Here is an 11,396-nt window from a genome sequence, read left to right as displayed (position 1 = left end):
ATATGTTACATAACATTCCTAACTGATTCATCATCCAAAGGTTGAATTGTGTCCAATAGGTCAGTCCTTGCAGTACTTCAGTGGTACTATGGGACATCAACTGGAAGGAGAGCCTCGTGATAAGGATTCAGCCATTTACCACTTTCCTGATCCACAAACAACGGCTGCTCCAATGGACCAAGAATCATAATCTGGAAATCAAACTGATAGTGACAGGATCCCGACAGGACCGAGAGAGTGTGGCATCTGAGAATACTGAGATACCCAAACCTGTACTAAATCCATAGCCAACATGATTTCCAAAACTCAAATTACAAGTTATCTTACACCACAGTAATCCTTTGAAACAGACATAGCACAATTCACAGTTCACAGAGATTCATTCAATTCTACCTTAGAAACTGGTTTACCTCAAGTATTGATTTTTTTATCAAGACATTCTTCTAGCGCTCTGATTATTTGTAATAATGTAAACGGCAATCAGTTTTCAGATGAAACAGGTAGTTCTTGAATACCGGTACCACATTTGCTATCACTCATTAAATTCACTGCAGTCAAAACAAAATATTTCATTTCCGGTTCCACCAACACAGTTTAACTACAATTTAGGAAGGGACAGTGAAAACATGTTTGTTTTTAATATGGAAAAAAATTGCAAATGAATTATCTGTAACAGTAAGTAGTACCAGTTTTCTGGTATTCACCTGAAACTTGTTTTAAATGAAAGTAAACTGATGTGGATGCCATGCTTTGTGCGCATTGATACAAGTAACATGTATGAAGTACCATGGCAGGTGGACTGGGAACACACTGTTACTTAGCACTATTTGGTAAGTGAAGCACAAGTCTCTTATGCAAAGCTTTAACGTTGCTATATAACATGAATTTTGAACACACTGTTTTGAAAATGATACATATGAGTTACTTTTACAATACAATATAATATGCATTACAAAATTGAAACTTATATTTCATACATCATTTCCAAAAACACAAACTCTGAGGATTTAGTTGTCTGCCAAATATGGCAAACCAGAGACCATATAATAGAGGGACGGCCCTCCCCAACAGTTTATCACTAACCATCAGCGCTACGGCCTGGCATGTAACTGATACACATCGACACCCTGCTGCTAACTTCCCTCTACCAGTACACATGCGCAACAGATGCTCAGACATTCGCAAATGAGCACTCTGGTAACCACGTAAACAATATTGCGTAATATCCGGGCCGAGAGTTAATTCCCTTAGCGGTATTTCACCGGCTGCGATTGACAGTTAAACATAACATGGACACCTCCAATAAACTGATTACAATAATCTTAATTTTTATCCCGCGAATTTATAAAGAATGTGCAGATTTGCACATCTATTATATGGTCTCTGGGCAAACTCTGGAAAATTGAGAGTCCTTCACTGGCAAGACTTTTGTCTCATGTTTTATGTGGTACCTTACGTCACGTTTGGAATCTTGACAATTGGTAACGGCCCTGATGTTGGCCTGGTCATAACATGGATCCTGAATGATGAATGATGGGTGATGGCTTAACTAATGGAAATATGACCTCTTTCCAACAACCCGGGCAGACACTACAAGGACAGCAACAATCCAGGCAGACACTACGAGGACAGCAACAATCCAGGCAGACACTACGAGGACAGCAACAATCCAGGCAGACACTACGAGGACAGCAACAATCCAGGCAGACACTACGAGGACAGCAACAACCCGTGCAGACACTACGAGGACAGCAACAACCCGCGCAGACACTACGAGGACAGCAACAACCCGCGCAGACAGTACGAGGACAGCAACAATCCAGGCAGACACTACGAGGACAGCAACAACCCGCGCAGACAGTACGAGGACAGCAACAATCCAGGCAGACACTACGAGGACAGCAACAACCCGCACAGACACTACAAGGACAGCAACAATCCGGGCAGACACTACGAGGACAGCAACAATCCAGGCAGACACTACGAGGACAGCAACAACCCACGCAGACACTACAAGGACAGCAACAATCAGGGCAGACACTACGAGGACAGCAACAACCCACGCAGACACTACAAGGACAGCAACAATCCGGGCAGACACTACGAGGACAGCAACAACCCACGGAGACACTACGAGGACAGCAACAATCCGGGCAGACACTACGAGGGTGTGCAAAGAACAGACCTGACACAACAATGGCACATGATGTCAAAAATGGCACTAGATCATAGTAGATGTGGAAATTCTCAAAGATATTTTACAGCTTCTTTTCAATAACAATTGAAAGACAGTCTAAGCCATGTCAACTAAAAAGGTGTATGTCATTATCCTGTAAATCGCATGTGTTAAAGTTGACCATTCCCTCTAGCCTGTGCCTTGTTCAATGATCTTATCTTAATATTTTTTTATGAACACTAAGATTGTACTTACTTTATCTTGATAGATATCTTTCCATTAACTGTCTTTCCATGGTTGCTAACAAGTCAAAGTCAGTTTTATACCTACAAAGAAAAACCTTGACACTGTTGACCTGGTCATTTTGCAAGTAAACGCCTGATGAGAAACCACAACTTGTCCTGCATTCCATACAGATGTGCAGACAGTAGACACAGTCAAATACTACCAATACACAAAACATCCTCAAGATGTATACATCTAAAAACATAATCCATCATGGATATACAGGTTTACAATGAGTGAATAATAGCATTTACGCAGTGGTGATGAAAGAAGGTACTTGAACCAAGTGTAACCAAACATTCATTGCAATCCAACAGTCCAGATGAAATACATGAATACACTGACAGAACACCATGGGAGCTCCAGCTACCTGATGGTCAGGGCCCTCCTGCTGGGAGCTCCAGCTACCTGATGGTCAGGGCCCTCCTGCTGGGAGCTCCAGCTACCTGATGGTCAGGGCCCTCCTGATGGGAGCTCCAGCTACCTTATGGTCAGGGTCCTCCTGATGGGAGTTCCAGCTACCTTATGGTCAGGGTCCTCCTGCTGGGAGTTCCAGCTACCTGATGGTCAGGGTCCTCCTGATGGGAGCTCCAGCTACCTGATGGTCAGGGTCCTCCTACTGGGAGCTCCAGCTACCTTATTGTCAGGGTCCTCCTGATGGGAGTTCCAGCTACCTGATGGTCAGGGCCCTCCTGATGGGAGCTCCAGCTACCTTATGGTCAGGGCCCTCCTGATGGGAGTTCCAGCTACCTGCTGGGGCTAATACTTTCCCCTTCATCAGGTGAAGAAACATTGTGTTGTAAATAATAAAGATGGTGCACATCCATATCAAGTGTCTTGTATTACCCTACCAACTTCTAAATACCTATCAAACATCTGATCTACATGATCCTGATTTCCCCAAAACTGACCCCGATCACCAACACAGCATGTGTGGCAACTAGCACTCACATCATCCACAGCCGGAAGCATGTTTCATGCAGTATAAACTCTGAAATAAAAACACCATTGGACCACAATCTAAGTCAAATTTAAGGCTATTTTCAAAATATATTCACTGTAGAATTAAAGGCAAGAAACTCACATTCTAGTCCTTGTGAGTATTTTGTGCAAAGGGATGCTTTTGTTTGTAGATATGGATTCATGAAAAAAACTGACAACTAAACTTTACAATAGCTCTCTCAAATTAGTGTCAGGAAATATAATTTTCATTTACACACGAAATACACAAGTTTAATTATTTGTGGTCCACTTCTAAATTATGTTTCCGAAAGTTCAGCATAATTTTAGCATTTTGTTTCCTTCTCTGATATTTTTCGTTAAGCTCTATGATCGATATCAATATCCAACCTTACAACCTCTCAGCATACTAATGCCTACCCAAATATCTCCTTCATTACAGTATTTCAATAGGCAAGGTTTACCAGAGGGGAAAACACTCACAGAATGATCATTTTCTCAGGCAGTAAAATTTCCAAAAATACGCCTCCTAATTGTTCTTTTTTCACAAAAACAAAATCTTGTCATCCACGTAACTTATAGTAACCATGCATGAGAACAAAGAACAGCCTGACTTTAGCCATGATTCTAACCCTACTCATGTTCCATCTATTCTTTATCAAGTATCAAGAATAGATTTGGGCTAAAAGATTTACAAGTTTTGAGTTTGAAGAAATGATTTTGTTGGCTAATTACTGTTCTTGCATCTTACTCCTTGTGGGTTATTTCTGATTTAAAAGTGATAGATGCTGTTTTGCAGTTGAACATTACGTCTGCTATACCGAGCCATGTTTAGGATTTGAACTGAGACTGAGGTCGCTGTGGGGTACATCTCCGTATGACCGTGACAAAAGTCAACAGATAAATATTGTTAACATTAATGAGCTGAGCTCAACATGGTTTAAGGCTGGCTGCATTTCTAATGTTTCCAAACAGGGTACAAATAAGGTCCATCAAAATACATGATATTCACAAAGTGGCTCACAAACAGCCTTCACAATAATGACGCTGTATCATAGCATCCTAAAATATTCTACCGGTAAATACCATACAGTGAGAAATATTTCTGAGCAAACAAGATGTAATCCTTAAGCTTAGCTGTAGGTTACAAAGCACTTATGTCACAATATATATATATATATCTATCTTTATGTTTGACTATCAGTGGACCACAAAACAGGACTTGTCAATGGTCCTCTCCTACAGCACTGTATGGACATTTTCATGGAAAATGTTCCAAGTCTCTGCAAAGCCCAAATAACAGGCTCATGTACCTAACTTGACTTGTACTCATCCAGATCTGTCAAATCAATGTGGTGCCCAGAGTGACTATAGTTTGACTGGGCAGCCATTGTGGCCTGTTTAATGGCTATCCGATATGGACCACGCTTTTTTTTATTAAAGCGGAGTTTAAAATCCTCTAGAAATGGAAAAAGTTCTGAGCACTGCATATGAGACATAGTTGACGAACCAAACCAGGTCACATGGGCTATTTGTGCAATGACAACACCATTGTCTTTCTGGGTGACTGTAATGGACAGGATCCTCCCTGGCCACCATGGAAATCCCTGAATTTTCCCCCACACAATGTCCCCAACATGAAGCTGTCGACCAGTCTCTGTCACACATTTCACCACGGTCTGAGTCTGAATTTTCATCATGAGTGGTTTCATATTTTTCACATCTGAATCTGTCTGTGGTTCCTCAACACTGATTTCCCCCATCATGGCACCCAGCCCTGGTGGGCCATATGCCATATCGTCATGCAAGTCAGTCGGGTCATCGGAGGGTTCACTTGCGGAACTTATCGGACTGTAGGGGCCCACTCCAACAATCATGGGAGGAGGGGAAGCTTCGTATGTCAAAGATGGCTCTTCATCCGGAAACCTTTGTTCCACAGGGAACTGTTCAACTTGAGGGAAGTGTTCTTCTGGTGGGAATTGCTGTTCTGGCACAAAATTTTCTTCTGGAAAGTTTTCCTCAGGTGGAAATCTTTCCTCTGGAGGAAATATGTCACCTTGGGAAATTTTCTCATCTGGAGGAAAACTTTCTTCTGAGGGAAACCTTTCTTCTGGGGTAAATCTGAATTCTTTAGGACTTGCTTCAACACGTGAAAGACCTCTATTGTTGTTCCATGTGTAGAGTAATCGTGGACGTGGGTGTCGAACCTCTTCTTGAGTTGGTACAGAATTCTCATCCTCATCTTCTCCATTGCTAATCTGATCTACCCAGTCACTGATACTTTTGTTTTCCATTTCCAAGGATTCTTTGTCTAAAGAATCTTTGTCAAAAGTTTCTTTCAAATCTTTCTCTTCATTAGCATTCCAATCATTAATAATCACATTTGTGTTCGATTCCAAGGGTCGACTCTCATAAGGACTAAGATGGCGATGTTTGTGTTTTCGCTTGTGCTTCCTATGATGTTTGTCTGACTTTTCATCTAAACTCTGGGCTCTGTTTTCATGGTCACCTGATTTGTTTCGCACTCTTTCCTTTGACTTTTTCATGGCTTTTTTCAGTTTCTTGTGCATAACATAATTCCTATTTTCTACTGGAGGATCAACATGCTTTTCTTGAATTTCTTCTGAGCTACTTTCAACATGATCATCAACTTCAGCACCAGGCAGACGGGGAGGTATTTTGAGCACAGCCCCATCACCAAAGGATATCTTAATAATAGGAGTTGCTTTGGGATTCGGAGCTTTTTGTTCCAATATCAGTTTGTACCTGTGGTTTAACTGTAGCACTGTCTACTTCATCACTCTGCTCTGGATGCTCATCTTCTTTCTGTGATCTGCTTTCACAATTCTGAGCCCCATTTTGAGCAGTCTTTGTTTCACTTCTAACGTCCTCTAACTTATACAATCTCACTTCTGGAAATGACTCTTTTGCCTGGGCAATTTTATTGTCCACAGAACTACGCGTTTGTCTCTCTGGCCTCTCTCGTGTTTTTGCACTTGTAGATTTTGAAGGTGCAGGCTTTTTCACCTCATTTTCATTTGTGTCTTCTTGTTGATATTTTCTTTTTCGTAAACCCCATTTTAGTGTGACCATAGGCCGATTTAAATGTCGTGAAGGACTCAGTTGAGGCTTTGTGATATTTGTAACTGGTTTTGATTGTTTTGGGGAAGAAGATTTCACAGCTGACACTTTGCCATTTTCATGAATCATGTTTTTACATTTAGAACATAGTGTCTGACGCGGTCTAAGACGAATATCACGCACTGCTTTGCTGCGTACTGGTCGCAGGTTGCCTTTAGGATGTACTAACACAACTTTTTCTGTCAATGAAGTTGGATCATTATTGTATGTGTATCTATGAGTAGATGCTGACACACTAATTTGTCCATTCTCATTTTCTCCAGGCTCATTTGAGGTGCTGTTGACGCCCTTTTCTTCAGATTTATCAGGAGTTTTGGGTAATGAAGAGAAGCATACGCCGTGGGGAATGTTTCTGAAATAAATGAAAACAATAAACTTGAAAATCGGTCACTACTTGTTAACAGAATGCCCAAAATTCTAAATCCAGTTTGACAGATGAGTAAAAAATCGGTCGTAAATTCCGTATTTTTGACCAACTTTAACGTATTAATTTAAGCATACCTCTTACTGCAATCCAATAATACTCCTCGAAATTCTTTATTTCCACTTTTCAAGGTCACAACGAATACATCATCTAATGCTTCTTCGATCAATACAGGCACTTTATCCCCTTTCGAAATGCGGTGGTGTTTCCGTTTTAGGTCGGCCATATTCTAAGGGGATTTTCGCCATTAGCAGGTACTTGCTACTAGTATCCTAACAACCAGTCGTAGTCCATGAAAGACCTGAAATGGTTTGCAGAACACAGTAAATTAATTATTCGCCTCATCTCAAGACAGTGCACTTGGTGTTTAAAACTTTAAAACCTAAAACTATACGCCATACTGTAGTAATCGTGCACATTGCTTCAAGTCAGTCTGAACAAATGAGTGAGTGAGTTAAAATTTAACGTCGCGTCGGCATTATCCCAGCGGCCCGAATAAATGAACATTGCAGCGAAGATGAAAGCTGTGAACAATCGAAGGCACAACATTGTGTGCTTTTCAAAGACAATATGAACCCTTGTTCATTATGCTTAGTAGTTATGGGAGTTAAACATACTGGCCAATTAGTAGACCTTTGAATAGAACCTCACTAGTCGTTTTAGAAAAAGCAATAGAAATATCATCCATTTGTATTGTCATGTTTGTACACGTGAGAAATTTCACATTCAGTGAGGAGAATTCAAGAAACAACAGAATGAAGAAAGGTCAGAGAACCCTATAATTTATTATTTAACGAAGCATGTGCTTGGCGAAGTTAAAACCGAATGACAATTTTTAAGAAACTGTTCATAACTTTGGGATCGGCCGACCGACGAGGAAAACATTAAATGAACACTCATGTAAATTTTGATGGATCGGGAACAAAAGTTATATACCATCAAAACGTAAAACGTAAAAAAATTCACCGGACATGATGATGAAATGCACTTTATACACCTCCTAGTTTGCCTAGGTCTCCTGCAATAAACTGTTGCATAAGATATTGTGACTTGTTTGTTTATCCTTGAAACAATAACACTGATTTCAATCTTCGAATTGTCAGTCAGTCGAATTTCATATGACAAATTCTTTACATTGAGGGTTTGGTGTAGAGAACATTTTGTAATGCTTAATTTCGTAATATATCCGGATAATAATCTAATTTATGTAACATTTTGACCGGAAAAGGAAAAAAAATAACATTTTTTTCGGATCCGAGGTTATCCGAAAATGTTTGTTGCTTGTATTTCAGACTGTCATCAGTAGTAGTTGTGTTTAAAGTAGTACAATTTTAGAGATCCTTGGTTCTGATTTTATAGCTCATAACACAATTCCTGGAAACTTTTGAACCATTTTACTTCGGTTATTGTTTCATTTCATAGCTAGTCCTACCCTAGAATGTATTAGCATGCATTCTAAACAGCAGATTTAGTTTGTAAACACGTGGGAATTTCCAGCTGAGAAAGCCAAGGGACGCAACTCTTTTAGCGTAAAAATAGTTGGAAACTCGTTATCATGCAAGATCCCTTGCGTTCGTTTCTCAACATGCCCGGACAAACAAGAATATAATGTTATGACATGTATTAACATTTTTTTTTGTTGCCTGTGTTTTATCTATTCATTGTTATTATTTTGGTTGATCGGAGGTTATAATTAAGTTAGTCTCTACACAAAAAAGACAACCAAAATGTTTATCATATAATTTTCCTTTGATGGTTATATGTAAATACCAACTATGGCAAAAACCGTAAAGAACAAGCAATTAAGTTAAAAAAGAAATATATTTTCGTTTCTTACACTGTATGCACATGTCAATAAATTGTCCCTGATTTTATTTACAAAGGGCAAATTAATCAATGTAATAAACAATGTAATCTTCTTAAGAAGTATATTGATGTCTAATTGAAAATGGATGCTAAGGATCTGTCAAAATGTTATGACTCATCTGCAAGAAATCTGTTTGGATACATATCCTTTGGTCATTGACACTGAACTGCATAACATTTATGAATGACTTAATTTCAAGATAGCAAGCTGTATGATGATTAACTAATTTGCTATAGTAATAGTTGTTTAAATGTACTAACACTTTTATCAAGGAAGCTTTTTAACCTAAGATCCCTAACGAAATAATTGGCTATCAATGAAGTATCATCTTTCATAACTCCAGAATCACAAAGTGGTATAATGAGGGAGTAATGATGCTGCAATATACCATCTTTGTCTGCCAGAATACCTTGTCTGAAGGAGTTCATGTAATGCATAGGCAAATAGGCAAGTTCAATCCATGTCTAAATCCAGGCCAAGTCATCAGGTTTGGCACTGGACTTAATAAGCTTGAAAGCTGTTGTTTGTTTGTTGTATAACGCTGCACTCAGCAATATTCCAATCTGTAAATAACCAAGTCTGGAGCAGACAATCCAGTGATCAACAGCATTGATCTACACAGTTGGGATACGATAACGTGTCAACAAGCATGACCCAGAGATGCCAACCCTATTTTGGGCCTAAGTGTAATACTAGAGCTCAAAAAAGTGTAATCTGGACCTAAAAAGTGTAATACTTGTCTGCCGACCGCTTCAACATGGTACACGTTTTTACGAAAGAAAGATTCTAGACAGAAACACGTGACCAATCATTATGAAACTCCATACATTGGAAATTGTTGGTCATGTGACTCAAAATACTTTAATTCCTTGCAAGTTTATTGGAATGAGTGCGATGCTGAGAGTAAGCGATTCCTATCGATGCAAGGCCATTTCTGCACCCCTGCACCTGTGCTTTACGAAACACTTCCCTGAGAAATTGTACCCACTTTATTGATTTTCGTAAAACGAGTAGAAAAGTGTAATTTTCGCAGATTAAGTGTAATGGCTTAATTTACTGGTCAAAATCGTAATAATTACACCTAAAGCGTAAGGGTTGGCATCTCTGCTAGACCACTCAATCCAGTTAGTCACCTTTTATGACACGTGTGGGTTGCTGAAGACCAATTCTAACCTGGATCTTCCTGGGTGTTTGGATAAGTCACAAACAGGTCTAGATGGGAGGTCCCATGGTAATGTTGTACTGTTGAATATTTCTGGATATACTGATCCCCATAGTTCTGGCTAGCATAGTCAGTTTCCCTGGATATGTCTCCATCTGGAGATGTCTTGTGTTGGGATAGTCTCTGTTGGATGTATCAGGAAATCCAGATAATACATTAACTGAATTAAAGTCAGATTTGCTCTGCCTTAGATGAGTGCCACCTGAAACTTGGAGTGGGGCAGTGAAGTAGCCAGGTGGATGAAGTGTTCTTGTCATATCAAAGGTCTGGGTTCAGTTCCCTCCACAGGTACAAAGCTAATTTCTTGTGTCCCCTGCCATTCTAATGTTTCAATATTGCTAAAAGCAGTGTAAAACAAAATGGGAAGAATTTGTAATGTGAGCATGGAAGGTATACAGAAGGGTTTTATCAACACCATCTCATTCGTACATAATGACTATGAAGCACTGAGTGACATCAGTTTGGCAGTAGCCATCAAATCAATAGCCTTGAACTACATTTCACCATTTTAATATGTGAATAAGGCCATGGTTAACGCAAGACCACAACCATAAAATAGTTGGGTATTCAAACATTTAGTCTCCATTATGTCCTGTTTTAGTGTAAAACAATCAATTTAAAACTAAACTTGTATTTTGTGTTTTTCTGTTACTTGTCATGGATGAAATATGAATACACAGAAATGGACAGTAATGGCACGACGTAACACTGACAATGAGGTGTTACTTGAGTTTAGTAAATCAAGGAAACACTGGTATGTGTATGCTGTGATTTATATTTATCCTCATCAGGGTACCCTTCAGTGGGTATTCTAAAAAGATGGAATTTTCACCCAGTCACTGCACCAACCCAAGTTCGATTCACTTCTAAGGAAAGCTTCTGGCTTGGACAGGAGAACACAAGCTGATTGCTGGGAAACAAAACCTCCCTTCATTCACTCTCTCAGTGTAGCTTACAAAATCATCTGATATACTTTCTCTGAAGACCAAATGGAGATTCCAAGTACCGGGTATGTCTGTTGTAACAGTGAGGGTCTATGGTCACAAGTACTGACCATGCTGATTGTTGCTGTCATCCTCTGGTTTGCATGGACCAAACTCACAGGCCGTGCTCATACAGCTGGTGACTATAAAGCCACTAGCCATCACTCACATAATCGCTCATTCTCCTGTTGCTGTCAACAAAACAGAGCAGCTAATGTATCTGCAGATCAATTTAGTGCAAACTCATGTAGGCCAGTACAGTTGTTCCGAATTGTTTATTTACAAAGCTTGAAGAAAAATATACAGGTTAATGTAACAGATAAATACACTTGTGAGAC

At 39.7% G+C, this 11,396-nt stretch overlaps 1 protein-coding gene across 1 annotated transcript; it reads right to left on the bottom strand.

The window, feature by feature from the left end:
- Positions 1–2,549: 2,549 nt before the first annotated feature.
- Positions 2,550–7,225, bottom strand: LOC124275584 (PWWP domain-containing protein 2A-like). Its single transcript, XM_046711178.1, is given in 5 exon segments — positions 2,550–2,801; positions 2,832–3,173; positions 3,212–6,146; positions 6,148–6,914; positions 7,064–7,225. Coding segments are annotated over 3 exon segments (2,328 nt in total). The 5' UTR covers positions 7,213–7,225; the 3' UTR covers positions 2,550–2,801; positions 2,832–3,173; positions 3,212–4,734.
- Positions 7,226–11,396: the final 4,171 nt, after the last annotated feature.

Source organism: Haliotis rubra, unplaced genomic scaffold (assembly GCF_003918875.1).
Source record: "Haliotis rubra isolate DU_JTF1 unplaced genomic scaffold, ASM391887v1 Scf1049, whole genome shotgun sequence".
In the NCBI taxonomy this organism is placed as follows: Eukaryota; Metazoa; Mollusca; class Gastropoda; order Lepetellida; family Haliotidae; genus Haliotis; species Haliotis rubra.
This window is presented reverse-complemented; position numbering and strand designations above follow the sequence as displayed.